This window comes from Stomoxys calcitrans, chromosome 2, assembly GCF_963082655.1.
Source record: "Stomoxys calcitrans chromosome 2, idStoCalc2.1, whole genome shotgun sequence".
Taxonomy (NCBI): Eukaryota; Metazoa; Arthropoda; class Insecta; order Diptera; family Muscidae; genus Stomoxys; species Stomoxys calcitrans.
The window spans coordinates 77,830,341-77,850,373 of NC_081553.1; the positions used below are offsets into that span (position 1 = coordinate 77,830,341).

A 20,033-nucleotide genomic window follows, 5' to 3' on the forward strand; every position below is an offset into this window, starting at 1 on the left:
ACAAATGACTATTTTATTGCATTATTACTGCAAATCGGACGAGCATATGTATGGAAGCTATATCCAAATCTGAACCGATTTTTCCAATTTCAATAGGCTTCGTCTCTAGACCGAAAAACATGCCCATACCAAATTTAAAGACGATCGGATGAAAATTGCGACCTGTAGTTTGTACACAAATTAACATGGACAGACGGACGGACAGACAGACAGACGGACATAGCTAAATCGAATCAGAAAGTGATTCTGAGTCGATCGGTATACTTATCAATGGGTCTATCTCTCTTCCTTGTGGGTGTTACTAATTCATTAAGTTATAATACACTGTACCACAGACGATCGGATGAAAATTGCGGCCTGTAGTTTGTACACAAATTAACATGGACAGACAAACGGAAGGACTGACAGACAGACGGACATAGGTAAATCCAATCAGAAAGTGATTCTGAGTCGATCGGTATACTTAGCAATGGGTCTATCTCTCTTCCTTTGGTGTTAGTTGGTCTGAGTCGATCGGTATACTTATCAATGGGTCTATCTCTCTTCCTTTTGGGTGTTACAAACTAATTCACTAAGTTATAATACACTGTACCACAATAGTGGTGTAGGGTATAAAAATAGCGACATTTAACTGCAACTTTGCACAGACTCTCTTTTTGTCCATAGACAGGTTCAATAGGAAGATGAACTACAGTAGACTATATCTTGATATAGGGCCCATATAAACCAACCAAACCGATTTAATGTCTTAGGCCCATTAAAGCCGCTTTTATTATGCGATTTCGCCAAAATTTGGAACATTAAATTGTGTTGGAATAGTAAAAACGTCATGCTTGATTAATACGATCGCTTTAGATTTGGATAAAGCTGCCATATATAGCGGTCTTCCAATTGAAGGTTTTAGGCCCGTAAAATGTCACTTCATCAACCGATATAACCGAAATTTTGCACAATGAGTTTTGTTAGGCTCTTCAACATTCACACCGGATGTGGCCAAGACCGTATTATATTTGGATATAGGTGCCATACATACCGATCTCCTGATCGGTATGAAGGGTACATGATACATGATTTGCATAAAACGGGGCTTAAGGTTTCTTTGTAGGATTGAATATATTAACTCGATGTGTTACAAACGCAATGGCGAAATGTAAATTCTTGTTGGCTACATTATTTTTGAAGGTCCTTTAAGAGTACTCTGGCAGCAGCAGAGGAATTTTCATATCCCCTGCTTTTTATTTTAGTTTATTATCTTGTGAAAAATATTTTTTCTCTGTTGGCTTTAAAGCTTAATGGAATTTATTTACCTTAAAGCATTATTAGACTGGTATAAGGGTCTCCACTCTGATTGCTATGCATAATGCCTTTCGACTACAAAATTTACATAAGTTTCATTATAAAATTTTAACCGTAAAGAAATTACATTTAAACATATGTAAAAACATTTGTTTGTTACGCCCGCAAGATTGCAGACAATTACTTATGTAAAAGTCGCACTCATACTGCGTAGAGCACTTATTTGCTGTGTGTATGATTTGGCGTATGTGTGTGTGTGCGTGCTCACCAACAGAAGTACCTTTAAATAATTTACACACAAAAAAAAATCCATCCCATGCTCGAGGCTGAAACTAACAAAGCTATACACCCGCCCCCACCAAACCGTATAACACAACATAAAGTAGTTGTGTTTTTGTGGTACGTTTCTCTCTCCCTCTTGCTCTGCTCTTAATTTTTTCTTTTTAAAAATGTTTAAGTACAAATAAAGTGAAGAAGAAGACGGCAAAGCAGAAGTAAGAAAAATATCATACAACAAGTGTAGAATAACAAAAGAAAATGAGGCGGAAAACAAACAGCATGTGAAACACATGTAAGGACTATGTATTATTTTTAACACTCTCACACAAGTGTTTTAACGCTCTTCTATATGTACTTGCATGTGTGCGTGCCAAAGAGTGTTTGAGTGAGAGAGTGTGTGTGTGTGTGTGTGGCTGATAGACCAAATAGCTAAGAGGGGTTAGCTCATTGCAGGTTCATGAAGGTGGGTGGCTTAGTTAATAATGTATTCTAAGTAATAACTATTTGGCAAATGAGTGTGTGTACGAGTAAGTACTAGAAATGTATGTGAGTATACTCACTATATATGGCTAAATTATAGTGATTATACGTTGTATCCAACAGAGGAAATAGGCCTTAGAAAAGGCCTGTGTGGGAGACAAAGCCTAATGCAAAAACTCGTACTCCCTACCTATAAAAACATACTGACTTCAAGCTAGCTAAATATTGGGTTGCCCAAAAAGTAATTGCGGATTTTTTAAAAGAAAGTAAATGCATTTTTAATAAAACTTAGAATGAACTTTAATCAAATATACTTTTTTACACTTTTTTTCTAAAGCAAGCTAAAAGTAACAGCTGATAACTGACAGAAGAAAGAATGCAATTCACAAGCTTTGAAAAAATTTGTCAACGCCGACTATATAAAAAATCCGCAATTACTTTTTGACATTAAAAGAAAGTTCCTTGTTGTTGTAGAGCCTCACTTTGGCCCTCATATAAGCAAAGAGGGCAGACTAAAAGATTTAACTAAAACCAGTAAGGAAAGGCAAAAGTCGGGCGGAGCCGACTATATAATACCCTACACCACCGAGTCTACATAATACTTTTAATATATGGCACTTATATCCAAATCTAGTCAGACTTTAAATTTGCATACCTATTGAAATATCCAATATAGACCCTGTTCAAATATTCTTACAATGGTACGAAAATTGTGGCTTCTACAGCCTTAAAAGTCGAAACGCATAAAAGATATATATGGGAGTTTTATCTAAATCTGATTCGATTTTGATAAAATTTTGCACACTCATAGGGATGTCAATTGAAACATCTCATGAAAAACTACAGCTTTAAAAGGGCATATCGGATGAAAGATATATTTGGGAGCTACATATAGATCTGATCAGATTCTGATGAAATTTTGGAAACATATTCGGACGTCACAAAAAGCACTTCGTGCCAAATTTGGTAAAGATCGGACCAAAATTGTGCCTTCTAAAGCCTTAAAAGACCATATCGGATGAAAGTTATGTATGGGAGATATATATAAATCTGATCCGATTCTGATGAAATTTTGCACACATAGTGGGACGTCACAAAAAGCACTTTGTGCCAAATTTGGTAAAGATCGGACCAAAATTGATCCTTCTAGAGCTTTAATAGGTCAAATCGGATGAAAGTTATATATGGGAGCTATATCAAAATCTGAACCGATTCTGATGAAATTTTACACACATATTGGGACGTCACAAAAAGCCAAATTTGGTAAAAATCGGACCAAAATTGTGCCTTCTACAGCCTTAATAGGTCAAATCGGATGAAAGTTATATATGGGAGCTATATCTAAATCTGAACCGATTTAGTTGAAATTTTACACACGTATTAGGACGTTGCGCGAAACATCTCGTGTTAAATTTGGTAAAGATCGGACTTAAATTGTGGCTCCTACAGCTTTAAAAGGGCATATCGGATGAAAGATATATATGGGAGCTATATCTAAATCTGAACCGATTTTAATGAAATTTTGCACGCATATTAAGACGTTAAAAAAAGTACGTTGTGCCAAATTTTGTAAGGATCGGACCAAAATTGTGCCTTCTACCGCCTTAAAAGACTATGTCGGATGAAAGATATATAAGGGAGCTATATCTAAATCTGAACCGATTTTAATAAAATTTTACACACGTATTAGGACGTTGCGCGAAACATCTCGTGTCAAATTTGGTAAAGATCGGATCAAAATTGTGGCTCCTACACCTTAAAAAGGGCATATCGGATGAAAGATATATATGGGAGCTATATCTAAATCTGAACTGATTTCAATGAAATTTTGCACGCATATTGGGACGACAAAAATAGTACGTTGTGTCAAATTTTGTAAGGATTGGACCAAAATTGTGCGTTCTACGGCCTTAAAAGACTGTGTCAGATGAAAGATATATATGAGAGCTTTTTCTAAATCTGGACCCATTTTTTTCAAAATCAATAGCGTTCGTCCTTGGACCAAAAAAGAGGCTTATGCAAAATTTTGTAAAAATCGGACAACAAATGCGACCTGTACCTTGATGACAAGAACACATGGACAGACAGACAGACGGACATAGCTAAATCGAATCAGGAAGTGATTCTAAGCCGATGCGTATACTTATCGATGAGAAAAGAACTCGACAAATTTGATCAATGGTGGAGGGTATATAAAATTCGGCCCGGCCGAACTTAGCACACTTTTACTTGTTATTGATTGTTTATACCATTTAATAAAGATGGGGGCATACTTATTTCGTTATCCCGTTTTTGAGCAAAAAAAAGTTGGATATCATCTCATGGTAGCGCCGACCCTTCACAGTTACGTTACGATTCGCATCATCTTTGAAGAAGTACGGCCCAATGATGCCACCAGCCCATAAACCGCACCAAACTGTGACTTTTTTCTGGAAGCATTGGTAGCTCTTGCAATGCTTCTCGAAGTATTGACATCGAAGTATTGATCAGAGACCCTACACTTGGCACTTCATGTCAATTTCGCCATGTTCGTCCTTCCGTCGAAACCACGCTAACTTTCGAATGAAAATCAATAACCAAAAAAGAGACTTATGCAAAATTTTGTGAAAATTGGACAACAAATGCGACCTGTACCTTGATTGAAAGAATACATGGACAGACAGACAGATGGACATCGAATCATGAAGTAATTCTAAGCCTATCCGTATACTTATCGATGGGTCTAGCTCTTCTTCTTCTTAGCGTTGCAAACAAATGCACAAATCTACAATACCCTGTACCACAGTGGTGGTGTATTAAGTATTAAGACTAATGTCTAATTCCATACTTATAGACACTCCACTTTTCTCCTCATAACATTTGCCTGCATTCTTAAATATGATGTTTGTTCCTTAAAGGCCTCCAAAGAATGCCCCTCTTTTCCGCCGCTGCTATACAATACTTTATTCTGTCCTATTGCCTGATTTTTTTTTTATCGTGGTTAAAAGTTTGTAAACCAATTGACTGTAGCACCGCAACGATACATTTTCTAAAATGCGTGCCACTCAAGAGTTTAGCCAAACGGATATTATCGAAGATGTATAGCGGAAGCATGTGTTGTGTTTCAAACATGCTTTGTTTGAGCCCAATCACATTTTAGTTTGCTGTAGGTTTATCGCAAAGCGTAAAAACTTTCAAACATATGTCTAAAATGGTTTCGTTGTGATGGCGGTGCTTGAGGAAAACAAAAGGATTTGGCAGTTCTATAAAACGGAAATTTACCATAAATAATAAGTGAAAATCGATTTTTTTTTTTTGTCAAGACGAAAAATTTAATCTCACATAAGAAAGTGTGACAGATTTTTGCAACATGGTTGTATTATAAAACAATATTGTTGAAAATTGATTGAAACTTAATAATGCGTAAGGCTTAAAGAAAATTGTCAAATAAAAACGCGTTTAGCAAAATTGGATATCCATCTCCATAGATTATGATAATAATATACACCAATTAACCAGTTTAAATGCGGATTTTTTACTCTCCACCATAGAATGGGGGTAAACCAGTCGCCAGTCCGTTTGTAATATCTCGAAATATTGATCGAAGATCCAATAAGGTTTATAAAGGGTGATTTTTTAGCCATTATCTTTTTGGCAACACTGATTTAACTTGCTCACGCACGTTTCGTGTTTTGATTCAATGTCAAACATATTCATTTTGGTCTACAATTTAAGCATGAATCGTCTCACAAACGATCAACGTTTGCAAATTATTGAATTTTATTATCAAAATGCGAGCTCTGTCAAGAAAGTTCATCGCGCGATTCTTCTTCTTCAGCGATGAAGCTCATTTTCAACTCAATGGGTACGTAAATAATCAGAATTGTCGATTTTAGAGTGAAGATCAAACAGAAGCATTGCAAGAGCTACCAATACATCCCGAAAATGTTACAGTTTGGTTCGGTTTATGGGCTGGTGGCATCATTGGACCGTACTTCTTCAAAGATGATGCGAACAGTAACGTAACTGTGAATGGTAAGCGCTACCGTGAGATGATTTCCAACTTTCTTTTGCCAAAAATACAAGGGCTTGGCTTGAATGACATGTGCTTTTAACAGGATGGTGCCACATGCCACCCAGCACTCAAAACAATGGACTTTTTAAGAGTTGAGTTCGGTGAAAAATTTATTTTATGTTCGGGACCGGTCAATTTGCCGCTTAGATCGTGCGATTTAATGCCTTTAGACTATTTTTTGTTGGTCTTTGTTAAAGCTGATGTCCATACAGACAGCTCGCTTCAATTGACGTTGACAACATTGAAGCATTTATTTGTTAGATACCCGCCGAAATGTTGGAGAGAGTATACCAGCATTAGACTAAGCTGATGGACCATTTGAGGCGCATTCACTGTCAACATTTGCAAGAAATAACCTCTAAATATTGAATTATATGACCCGTACCATCGGTTCAAATAAAGATTTTATGCATATAGCTCCCACATAAAGCGATCTCCCGATTAGCCTTCCAATGTCTCTAGAACTAATTTCATTTTGTGTAAATTTTTAGTATTGGGTTGCCCAAAAAGTAATTGCGGATTTTTCATATAGTCGGCGTTGACAAATTTTTTCACTGCTTGTGACTCTGTAATTGCATTCTTTCTTCTGTCAGTTATCAGCTGTTACTTTTAGCTTGCTTAAGAAAAAAAGTGTAAAAAAAGTATATTTGATTAAAGTTCATTCTAAGTTTTATTAAAAATGCATTTACTTTCTTTTAAAAAATCCGCAATTACTTTTTGGGCAACCCAATAGAATCCATTGAGGTGCGTATACAAAATTGGGCCCATCTAAACTTAGCTCGTTTTTATACCCTCCACCATAGAATGGGGGTATACTAATTTCGTCATTCTTTTTGTAACTCCCCGAAATATTCGTCTAAGACTCAATGAAGTATATATATATTCTTGATCGACATGACATTTTATGTCGATCTAGCCATGTCCGTCCGTCCGTCTGTCTGTCGAAAGCACGCTAACTTTCGAAGGAGTAAAGCTAGCCGCTTCAAATTTTGCACAAGTACTTCTTATTAGTGTAGATCGGTTGGGATTGTAAATGAGCTATATCGATCCATGTTTTGATATAGCTGCCATATAAACCGATCTTGAATCTTGACTTCTTGATCCTCTAAAGGGCGGAATTCTTATCCGATTTGGCTGGAATTTGGCATGAAGTATTTCGCTACGACTTCCAACAACTGTTCTTAGTATGGTGGAAATCGGTTCATAACCAAATAGAGCTGTCATATAAACCAATCTGGGATCTTGACTTATTGAGCCTCTACAGGGCGCGATTACTATCTGATTTGGCTGAAATTTAGCATGACGTGCTTCGTTATGACTTCCAACCACTGTGCAAAGTATGGTTTAAATCGGTTCATAACCTGATAAAGCTGTTAGTTATATTAACCGATCTGTGATCTTGGCTTATTGAGCCTCCAGAAGGCGTAATTATTATCCAATTTGGCTGCAATTTTGAATTTTGCTGCAGTTCTGCTAAGTGCAAAGTATGGTTCAAATCGTTCCATAACCTGATATCACTGCCATATAAACAGTTCTGGGATCTTGACTTCTGGAGCCCCTAGGGGGCGCAATTATTTTCCGATTTGGCTGAAATTTTGTACAAAGGTTTCTCTCATGACCTTCTCATACCTGTCAAATATGGTCTGATTCGATCTATAGCCTGAAACAGCACAACAGAGATACCGGCAAAAGATCTCGACAAATTTGATCCATGGTGGAGGGTATATAAGATTCGGCCCGCCCGAACATAGCACGCTTTTACTTGTTATTGATTGTTTATACCATTTGCTGTAAGATGGGGGCATACCTGTTTCGTTATTCCGTTTGTAGCACATCGAAGTATTGATCAGAGACCTACAAAGTACATATATTCTTGACTGTCTTGACACTTCAAGTCATTTTAGCCATGATCGTCGGTCCGTCTAGCTGTCGTAAGCACTCAAACTTTCGAAGGAGCTAAGCTAGGCGCTTGAAATTTCGCAAAAAGACTTTTTATTAATCTAGGTCGGTTTGGATTGTTAATGGACCATATCGGTTCAGGTTTTGATATAGCTTTCGTATAAGCCGATCTCGGATCTTGACTTCTTGAGCCTGTAGATAACGCAAGTCGTGTCCGATTTGTTTGAAATTCCGCATAAGGTATATTGCTTTGACTTCCAATAACTGTGCCGAGAGTGGTTCAAATGTTTCATAACCTGATGTAGATGCCATATAATACGATCTCAGATCTTGAATTTGTCTATTTGTTTAGTTTTAGAAATAGCTCCCATATATATGCATCTCCCGATTTTTACTTTTAACTCATTTGCTAACTCATTTATCAATTGATCTTCTCAAAAAATCAAATATAAGCAAAATTTGAATTCGGGGACTTTGCCTGCACATCCTTTATGGTGTAGGGTATCTAAAGGTCTGCTTACCTCGACTTTAGCTCTACCTTACTTGTTTTTCCATAGACAGGTTAAGTTCGAAGGCTATATCGGACTATATCTTGATTTAGCCCCCATATATACCGATCTGCCGGTTTAAGTTCTTAGACCCACAAAAGCAATATTTATTATCCGATTTTTGAGACTGTGACTTGTGTTAGGCCACTCTGCATCCTTCTTAGATTTGTCCCAGATCGGTCCAGGTTTGAATATAACTGCCATATAGACCGAGTCGCTTTTTTATTGTCCGATTTCATTGATATTTAAGACAGTGAGCAGTGTTAGGCCCTTCGACATATTTTTTCAATCCCAGATCGGCTCAGATTTGGATATAGCTGCCATATAGACCGATCTCTCAATTTAAGGTCTTGGCCTCATAAAAGGCTCATTTATTATCCGATTTCGCTGAAATTTGACACAGGCTTTTTGATATCCGTGAATTATTTGTTTCAGATCTGTCTATATTTGGATATAGCTGCCAAATAGACCAATATTGAACCAAAATTGAACAGTGACTTGTGTTTATTAGACCACTCCATGTCAGTGCCGAATTTGGTCCAAGTGGGACCATATTTCGATATAGCTGCTATGGGTGCTTTTTTTCCAAACAGACCTACTTAGCCTATTTGGGTCTAAAGTTATACCACCGAAAGGTCAGACCAGAGCTATGGTGGTAACTAAACCCACAACCATAGCACTCTTAGTCCGAGCACGCTACCAACCCGTCATTAATCGACTTAGGGTTGTAGTATGTAAAACGGGGTTGATTTCAGTTGCACAGAATTCCTAACTTGGAGGTTCTTTTTATATCCACTAGTCATTTCATTTGTAACGCCGCGAAATATTCGTCTAAGACCCTGTAAAGTGTATATATTCTTGATCATCCCTACGTTCAGAGTGAATCTAGCTATGTCGGTCCGTCCGTCTGTCTAAATCACGGTAGCGGTCGAATGGGTAAAATAAGTCGCCTGAAATTTTGCACAGATTCCTATTATTGATGTAGGTCGTTGGGTATTGCTCCCATATAAACCGATCTCCCGATGATTTTGTCCGATTTGGCCAACATTTTGCAGACAGTGTTCCGTTATGACTTCCAACAATTATACCAAATACGGTCTCAAACGGTCAATAACCTGATATATCTCTCATATAAACCGATCTCCCAATTTGATTTCTTGAGCCCTTAAAAGCCCCAATTTTTGTCCGATTTGACTGAAATTATGCATGTATTGTTCTGTTTAAATTACAACTGTGCAAAATACGGTCCGAATTGGTCTATAACCTGATGTAGCTCCCATATAATCCGATCTCTCGATTTGACTTCTTGAGCCCTTACAAACCGCAATTGTTGTCCGATTTTCCTGAAATTGAGCACGTAATGTTCTGTTATGACTTTCAACAATTGTGCCAAGTATGGTCCAAATCGGTCTATAACCTGATATACCTCCCGTATAAACCGATCTACCGATTTGACTTCTCGAGTCATTACAAGTCTCAATTTTTGTCCGATTTGGCTGAAATTTTACATGCAGTATTTTGTTACGACTTTCAACATCTATGCCAAGCATTGTCCAAATCAGTGTATAACCTGATATAACTCCCATGTAAACCCGTAAAGCGGTCGACCATCCTTGCTCGGTTCCTAGAGCTTTAATTTTTGCTGGTTTGACAGAAGTTTGGTATGTAAAATAAAATTATGGCCTTCAAATAAATTTATTTTGTATAAATTTTTTGCAGAGTCCATGGTAGTGGGTTCCCAAGATTCGGCCCGGCCGAACTTAGCACGCTTTTTCTTGTTAGTATCTAGAGCGTATAACAGGCAGCATATATTTTCTTACCATTAACTATCAAAAATTTTACAATAATTTTCAATTTTACTCTCTCCATTTAAAGTTTTCCCTAAAACAAATGCCATATTTTATGCCATTGCCATAATTTACATAGCATGCAAACAATATACATTAATATTTAATTCTTATAGTGTGGGTTTTTATGTTTTGTTTTCTCTTTTCAGTGTTTCGTTTTTAATGGTTGTAATGTGATGATGCTACCGTGCCATTGGAGCAACGCTATCAAAGACAACCACAACAAATATTGACAAATACAGGATATACTCCATTGAATTGTTTTACTAAATTGAATGATCATTGTGGCTGCACTACAATACAACGACGAGTCCGGAGCCAACAGACAAAAACACTCATCCATACAAAAGGAGCGGGTGGAAAAAAACAAGCCATGGAATAATATCAACAAACAGGACAAACGGAAATCTAAACATAAATTATACACAAAAGGCAGCATACAACATACTCATAGTTGAATGTGTTATAGTGTGGTTATGTGTGTGTGTGTGTGTGAAAATTTTTGCCCACATGCCCATGTACTTGTATCTACATTGTCCTGCACCATAAATAAACAAAAGTGTAGGGAATAAAAATAATAAATAAAAATTTTACGCTAAAATAGCCAAAAGCATATATCAACAGACAAAATATACAATTTTCCATTCCATTTTGTCTTTTTTGGGTTAAAAAAAGAAAACAAAAAAAACGAGGAGAAGGAAATTGTTGGCCAACCCAATTTCCCCACCTTTCAGAGTGTTTTGCTCCCAAAAACAAAAATCCCCAAAGGAAAGTGTTGTAAACCCTGGCATGTTTATAGATAAAAAGAAGTCTTTGAAAAACATGAGCTGCCTTGAAAATCTAAGTCTATGAAGTAACTGCTTACCCTCCTGCCTCTCTTTGCTGCTTCAAGGTAAAACCTCAAACGAGAACTGACATTTATACACATTCACCGACAAGGACTTTATCCAGAAGCAGTTAAAAAACGACTTTGAGCTTAAAAAAAAAACACAGAATTGCATAACATGAAACTATCTTACTCCAGAGTATAGAGAGGCATGTGTTGAAAAGGGATACAAGTTAGAATATTGGCCATACAGGCGAACTACAAAGGCGGCGGCAGCAAGCAGCAGAGGAAACGGAAACTAAACCAAAACGAAAGGTTTAAATAACAACACACATACTTGGGCATTCATACATGAATCCACCGATGAGAATTGTCGAGTCCAACTAAAAAATAAAACAAAACCGAAAAAAAAACAGCAAGAGGATCAGGGAATACTCCAAACAATTGCCAACATGGCTTAAAAAAGGAGTCTTGCTCATAACACACATAAAAAACAAGGAGACAAGCAACCCTAATAAAAATCCCTGCAACGATGACAGCACATAGCAAGAATTTATGAAAAACGTTAAACATTTCATAAATTGTTAGGCTAACAGGAAAGAAAGCAAAGCACTGGAGTTATACCCATACATAGACAGCAAAAACCCTACTCAAACTTACCCTACAAAGTGCTCATACAATGAACGTTCACTCTGTGGCATAAAGGCTTTTTGGGGATTTGTTTGTTTATGTAGCAAGCACAACAACAACAACACAACAGTATACGAATGTGAATGTGTGCACAATAATACAATAGCAACAAATAATAACAATCAAATTAAAAATGATTCCTGCGGTTATCATTTCCTGTTCCTGTTATGCAGAAGCAACAGCAGCAGAAACAGCAGCCGCGGAAGCAGCAGTCACAGCAACGACAATAGATAGGCTAACACACAAAACAGTGACAAACTCAGCTACAACAGTAAAAGCAACAACAACAACTACAATAACAAGGGAATGTATAAAAAGAACTAGTGGAATAATTCAACAGAAACAATGCCATCAACACCACTACTACCACCATTACCACCACCACCACCGCCAACAGCAAAAGCATCAGCAGCTACAGCTACAGCAGCAGGAGCTGGAGCCAGAGCATCAGCAGGAACAGGAAGACTGTCAGCAACAATTACATGATAGAACTCACCAATACCAACACCACCAGCACCAGCACCAGCCCCATCATAGACAGACGCCTGATTACCAACACCTACATAGTGAATACCAACACAACCACCGCCAGCAGCAGCACTTCCAACAGCAACAGCAACAGCAACACCACCACCATCAGCCGCAACAACATTTGCCATCCAGCCATTGGAGACATTGTCAAAGGCCCAGCGGGATATGGCACAAACGTTCCAACAATACTAGCATGGCAACCTACTATCTATGGTGGCTATTTGGCATTTGCTTAATATTCTCTACGAATGGTGGTCGCAATTTAAATATCGGAAATCTCGTTATGAAATCATCATCCACATCATTGTCATCAACGCCAGCCGCCTTGTTGTCATCGACATCATCCCACTACTATTCCTCCTCAATATTAGCCTCTGCCTCATATTTGGAACCGGATGAGCTAATTCATGAATTGGATAGGCCTGGTAAGTTATTCCTCTTCGTATTCTCTACTATTATCATAATGTTGTCAGAGTTGTTGTATTTCCCTGATAATGATGATGGCGATTTTGATATTTCAGCCACACTTTATTGGGTGTGGAGATCCGGGACATTCATAATTTAGCATTTTTGTTATGTCCACACACATACATACACACACCAAAAAAAAAAAACGACAAATGACAAACAATAATTAATTGACTTTTTTCGTATGCCCTGACAAATTTTTGTTTGCCTCTATTGTTGTAGTTGTTGTTGCTATCAATAAATAATTATGGTTGATTAGAACAAAAATCATCTGATGTTTGTTTTGGAGGACAACAACTGAAACGAAAACAAAAAATTAAAATTGAACTTCTATTACGGCTTTTAATTATTTACGTATATGTACACAAGCATAGAAAACTTTAAGCGGCCTTATTCACAAAACCTAATGTAAATTTGAAATAGGTTTATTTGACACATTTCCTTTATAGAACTGTCAAATAAACCTATTTTAAGGCTTCATAAAGTTTTGTGAATGAGGCCGTAAATGTTTAATTTAACCGTGGGAGTTTACAAGAGCAAATTAAGAAGGCCATGGATTTACTAAAGTAGGGTTAAATTTGTAATAAGCAAGGGAAACTGAAACCAAGTGGCTGAAACTGAAAAAAAGGGAGTAAAAACCCCCTAAGTTCGGCCGTGCCGAATCTTATCCTCCTCCTCATCTTATCCACCACCATGGATAGCATTTGTCAAGATTTTTGCTCGGTATCTCTTTATAGGCAAACAAAGGATAATTGATAAGAATTGCTATGCAATTAAACCTATATCAGATTATGAACCAATAAAGCTCATAAATGGCTCAGATGTTGGAGACCATAGTACTATGTGCAAGGTTAATTAGTGAGTTGATTCGGAGGCCAGTTTGGCCCATTGTGGTACCCTAGAGAGAGAGAAAAGGAAGAAAAAAGAAAGTGTCAAACCTCGTACTAGAGGTTATACACGAATAAAAGAAAAGACTGGAGGAGTGAAGAAACCCGAGCGGTAGGTGAAGAACCGCCCTTTCCTACGCAAGGACAGATCTACATACACCGGTGCCTGTGGCACCCTCCCGCCGAACCATCCCGTTCCCTCAACAAACCTCAGGAGAGGTACCAGAGGTACGTTCGCAAATTCACCCACATCACAGAAGAAACAGCTCCCCAAAAAGGAGAGCCTACGTCTCTGCAAACCCAGACAGGAACTCAGCAAGTGCCCAATTGTCTCCTCCTCATCCTCATCGAGGCAATTCCCGCAGAAGTCCTTGTGCGGTATCACCACGCGCGCCGCCATGAAGCCTATGGCACAGTGTCCGGCTATGACTCCTGTCAAAGTACTCATCGACCTCTTATCGAACGCCAGCAACTCCTTCGTCCTTCTACGGTCGATGACTGTCCATAGCGCCTTCATTGTCCGGCAGCCTTTACCCATGAGCGCCGCCATGCAGCCTATGGCACAGTGTCCGGTTACGATCCCTGTCAAATTACTCATCGACTTCTTATCGAACGCCAGCAACTCCCTCATCCTCCTCCGGCCGATGACCGGCCATAGCGCCTTCGCAGTCCGGCAACCATTTACCGTGTCCCGACTCGCCACCGACGCCGCCCTGGCCATCCCATCTACTGTGTTCAGTAGCTCGACAAATGGCACGTAGGCAAACCGCTGACTCGTCCGCCCGTCGCAGACGAAATCCTCCTGGTGCACTCGCCGGCCCACTCATTTCCTGGAATCCCCTCATGCCCAGGAACCCATGCCAGCGTCACATCGTGCGCCCGGAGCCTATTCAAGGATTCCAAACAGTCCACTACGCATCTCGACCTCACCATCCTCGACCTCAAGGCCTTGAGCGCCGCCATACTGTTCGCATAAATTCTGAGTTTTGAGGGCGGTAAGCCCCTTGCCAGAATTTCTCTTGCGGCTACTACAATGTCACAAACCTCTGCCAGATAGACCGTTCACTCTCCGGCAGTCTCAGAGACGTACTGATATTAAGTGTACCCCCAATCCATTCCCTGTCTCTATCTTGGAGCCATCTGTGTAGATCGAGGTCTCATCCTCCTCAAGTACACCACCCGCCCTCCATTCGCTCCTCTCAGGAAAACGAATTGAGAATGCCCTCACTCCAGTCGGCACTGGTGCCAGGTAGTCGAAGAATCGAACTGTGGACGCAACCATCCTCCTTCAACATGCCGAGCTCTCTCAGCCTAAGCGCGAGATCGAGGTCTCTTCCTCCTCAACTACACCATCCACCCTCCATTCTTCCCTCTCAGGAAAACGAATTGCGATTGCTCTCACTCCAGTCGGCACTGGTGCCAGGTAGTCGGAGATCCTTCGCAGAATCGAACTGTGGCCGCAACCATCCTCCTTCAGCATGCCAAGCCCTCTCAGCCTAAGAGAGACCCTGGAGGCGCTGTTCCAAATATGCGCCCCAATGGGCTGCATATCCAGCATCGCCTCCAGGCCTGCCTGCGGTGTGGATTTCAGCGCCCCTGTGATCCCGATGGAGACCAGTCTCTGGACTTTCCCGAACTACTTCGCACGCGTCTTCTTCCCTACGGCGCCCCACCATACCAGTGGTCCATAAGCCAGTACTGGTCTCATGATGGCCGTATACATCCAATAAATCATCTTGAGAGACACCCCCCATTTCTTACCGAAAATCCTCCTGCAAGAGTGTTCCTCTTCCAGGACAGTTTAGAATCGAGGACTATGCCTAGGTACTTCGTATCTTTCGACAGCCGCAGGGTGACCCCTTCAAGAAAGGGAGTCTGAATTCCGGTATCTTATATCTACGCGCAAAGAACACCAGCTCCGTCTTCCTTGGGTTGATCTTCAACCCATTTCTGGTAGCCCATCGCGTCAACCTCCTTGGGGATCCTTCCATGATCTCGCTGATAGAAACTTGCCACGGACCAGCAGCACGACGTCGTCCGCATAAGCGATAATCCTCGTGCCGTCCCCACCGAGATCCATCAGGATTTAATTAATCACGAGGTTTTACAGTATCAGTGAAGAAATTACGACTTCTACAGACTCAAGAATTATAATCGGGATTGTATGGGAGCTATATCTGGTTATGAACCGATTCAGACCACACTTGGCACGTATGTTAGAAGTCATAGGAGAAGTCACTATGCAAAATTTCAGATCAAAACTACGGATATGAAAAACACCTTCTAGAGGCTCAAGAAAAAATTTTGGGAGATCGGTTTATATGGAAGTTATATCAGGTTATGTCAGACCATTTTAAAAATGTATATTGTAAGTCATAGAAAAAGTCACTGTGCAAAATTGCAGCCAAATCGGATATGGATTACGCCCTCTAGAGGCTCAAGAAGTAAAATCGGGAGATCAATTTATATTGGAAAATGACCCATTTACAATCCCAATAGACAGACCTACATTAATAGGAAGTATTTGTGTATAATTTAAAGCGCCTAACTTTACTCGTTCGAAAGTTTGCGTACCTTCCACAGACGGACCGACATGGCTAGATGGACTTAAAATATCATGGCGATCAAGAATATATATACTTAATGGGGTCTAAGACCAATATTTCAATCCTATGGTGAAGGTAGATCAACAAAATGTTTTGCAGGTTGCCAATTCATTCCCATCTTCCCTAAAACTGTTTAAGCTAAAAAGTGTTGCTGTGTTGCTAGATTCCTACTGTTCCCATCTACTTTTTCAGTTATTAACTGATTGGTGGTTAAAATTTAACCTTAAATTGAGTTGGAGGCCACCGTAGCGCAGAGGTAAGCATATCCGCCTGTGTCGCTGAACGCCTAGGTTCGAATCCTGCCCTATAGATTTGTTGTTACTGTCGCAGAAGTGTGTTGTGCACTGAGGCGGTAGACCTTGGCCGATTTTCAGATTCAATTAAATTTTAACTCAATTAATTAATTTTTTAATTGAAAATGCGAAAAATTTCAATCACTACTATAATTAAAAAAATTCATATACTATTAAAATATGATTGAATAAATTAATTTTTTAATTGATAACGACTCTATTTTCAATAAAACAAATTTTTGTAATTTTTTTCTGTGTAATATTGTCTTTTTGTTCTTCACGCTACATGGATGGCTTAAAGATAGATGACAGAACAAGTCTGGAGTCTACATTGAGGATCTAGAGACTAAGTTCTGTTTCCGGCTGATGACCAAAGCACGGTCCTGCAGGCGGACATCTGGGCGATTAAAGATTGTATGAGGTAGTACAGTATTAAGGCGAGTACGAGGAGTGTGAATATCTTTATGTATAGAAAGATGGTCATTGAAGCTATGACAATCTTCTAGTGTAAGCAGAACATTGACACGAACCGCATCGTTTGGTTGCCGGGCATAGCGACGTATGGGGGAATGAAAAGGCCGACAATTTGGTAGGGAATGCCAGACGACTGTCATCAGTAAATTTGGTGAACCAAAGACTTTCGAGGGTTTTGGTGAAATTTACAAAGATGATTTGTGTTGATCCTTTCAATTAACACATCAAATAGGATCCAAAGCAAATAATTTTTGAATACTGTGGCCACGTAGACCCGAGAAATCGAATTGATCACGAGAAATTGAAAAAACCCAAAATTTTCACATAATTTTGCCAAAAATTTTGGACCTATTTCGTAAAACTTTCTACCAGTATATCTTAAATTCGCTAAATGTGCTCTGGAAATCAAATTTTACATCTTGGGAATATAATATACGCAAACATTTTATGGGGATTCGGCCTTCTTCCCCTTCTTTAACCTAAACACTGACAATGGTTTATGATCGCCTCACAGGTAATATTTTCCAACACACTTAATTGAACGTTTCATGGGCCATGCTTCAAAAGAACTGTCATTTCGATGTAGCATTGCAGCTCTTCAAATTCAAGTTCAAATTGGGACATGTCAGGCTTCGAGAGCTTCAATACAGAGAAAAAAGGAAACAATTCCAAAGCAAAATCAAGATTTATTAAGGTTTGCACGAAAGTGCAATTAAACCGAACGCCACACAATATTTACCACAAAGGCGAAATAATTCAAAATAGACTTTTCCAGGCCAACACTAAGGCCATGTGTTTTGGATTTTTTTTTTTTTTTGTTCTTGTTTTGTTTATTTGGCAGTTGACTTTTTAGCTTGGCAGTTAAGTTTATGGGTTTCGTCACATGACACCGGTTGCCAACAAAAAAATTTTACCAGCTGCTTAGGTTCTCGACCATTATTGGGGTTTGCTTTAAGGAACTGACAAAAACACATTGTTTACATTCAAGTGTCATGTCGAATGAAATATCACTTGTTAAAGAAATCGACTGTTTTTGGGAGGCGACCGACCGACCGACCGTTCGACCAAACGACCACACACACACACTTGAACTCAATTTCTTTTCCAATTCCAGTCATCATCTTTTATGGTGGCACGCTAAATCATGCAAATCATGTTTAGAAAGAGGAGAGGGGGCTGCTTGGGTTTTGTGCTTTTCAATTTGCTCTTCTGCCATTCTGCTATGCGGCAAACATCATGGGTGGCAATAAAAAACACTAAAAACCATCTTTCGACTGCCTGCCATGCGATGATGTTGAGTTAAAGCCGACTAAATTGAAAGTCTAAGGAGATGTCTTAGGCTAGCACGCAGGCAGGTATCCTGCCAGGCGAACAAATAAAAAAATGCATTGATTGCACAAAAATGGATGAGAATGGGGGAAAAAAATAGTTTCGTCAAAACCTACATTTTTAATACTGAACTCATCAATTGATATACTATCGGGCTGAAATGTTGTGCTTGCTTCCTCCAATAACAGCACAAAATATGCTTCAAATATGCTTCAAATAGTTTCAAATCCAAATCTAGCTCCTATCCCCCAATATGTCTTCTTAAGCCTACAGATATCAAAAGTTTGGCCCTAGTTTTTTAATTTGGTATTAGAAGGACATTTTCCAAAGTTTCTCTTAAAAACCCATTTTCAAACTGAAACTTTAGTTGACGATATGGGAGTGAGAGCAGAGACAACGGAGGATATGTGGAGGCTTTTAATGAAAACCCATTTTCCACAGGATACGACGGGACTCACAGAGACACGGGAATCTTGGAATAATGACGTTGATCGAAGGTTTTTAATAACGGAATTTATGGTGAAGGAATCCTTGAGGAGCTTCAAACCATTTAAGTCACCCGGACCTGATGGAATATTTCCGGCGTTACTATAGAAAGAGGCAGACTATCTGGCGCCTCGTCTGGCCAAAATTTTCACAGCGTGCCTAGGACTTTCATATACTTCGAAAGACTGGCTGGAGAAAAGCGATTTCCAAAAAGAAAAAAAATTAGTTTCGTCAAAACATACATTTTAACTACTGAACTCCTCAATTTCTATACTATTGGGCAGAAATGTTGTGTTTGCTTCCTCCAACAACAGCACAAAATATGCTTCAAATAGTTTCAAATCCAAATATAGCTCCATATAAACCTATCCCCCAATATGTCTTCTTAAGCCTGCAAACACAAGTGTTACCCATGAACATTCCACTAAGGAACAGGGGCAAAGTTCTCACATATCAATGAGTGCAGTTCGATTTAATTTTAAAGCTCAATGATAAGGGGCCTCCTTTTTATAGCCGAGTCTGAACGGCGTGCCGCAGTGCGACACCTCTTTGGAGAGAAGTCTTTACATGGCATATTACCTCAAAAATGTTGCCAGCATTAGGAAGGGAAAACCACCGCTGACATTTTTTTCTGATGGTCTCGCCAGGATTCGAACCCAGGCGTTCAGCGTTATAGGCGGGCATGCTTACCTCTGCGCTACGGTGGCCTCTGAATCTTCTTAAGCCTACAGATATCAAAAGTTTGGGTCGAAAACCCACAATGGAAGTTTTCTCACGAAAATTTCATTAAGGAACATAGGTCTCAATGTAAACGCAGAGAAGACGAAGGTGGGCGAATTTAACGCACCACGTTTCCTCAATAAGACGATTTCGATATCTGACAAGGTCAAAAGATATGGAGAAAAAGTGCAACATAAGGACCATACAACAGGTCCAGATACCTGAGATGAACCTTGAAGTCGAGTGCGACACACTGATGCCATCGGCACAGTCATTGATTGACGGAACCCTAGTATTGCCATTTGGAAGATCATGTTACA

At 39.3% G+C, this 20,033-nt stretch overlaps 1 protein-coding gene and 2 long non-coding RNA genes across 3 annotated transcripts in view; 2 read left to right on the forward strand and 1 right to left on the reverse strand.

Annotated features, from left to right (window-relative positions):
- The window catches only part of LOC106095750 (uncharacterized), a 364,457-nt gene extending 353,571 nt beyond the window's left edge, over window positions 1–10,886 (forward strand). The window contains exon 3 of the long non-coding RNA XR_009396989.1: window positions 10,553–10,886. This is a non-coding gene — a long non-coding RNA (uncharacterized LOC106095750). The remainder of the gene's footprint in view (window positions 1–10,552) is intronic.
- A 1,321-nt stretch (window positions 10,887–12,207) lies between these two features.
- Window positions 12,208–20,033, forward strand: part of LOC106090424 (protein turtle homolog A) — a 436,959-nt gene continuing 429,133 nt past the window's right edge. The window contains exon 1 of the mRNA XM_059362200.1: window positions 12,208–12,875. Coding sequence (XP_059218183.1) covers window positions 12,644–12,875 — 232 coding nt within the window. The 5' untranslated portion in view covers window positions 12,208–12,643. The remainder of the gene's footprint in view (window positions 12,876–20,033) is intronic.
- LOC106090174 (uncharacterized) lies at window positions 17,605–18,122 on the reverse strand. The gene is made up of 2 exons (XR_001221764.2): window positions 17,918–18,122; window positions 17,605–17,817 (listed from the first exon to the last, which is right to left on the reverse strand). It is a non-coding gene; the product is annotated as an uncharacterized LOC106090174 (long non-coding RNA).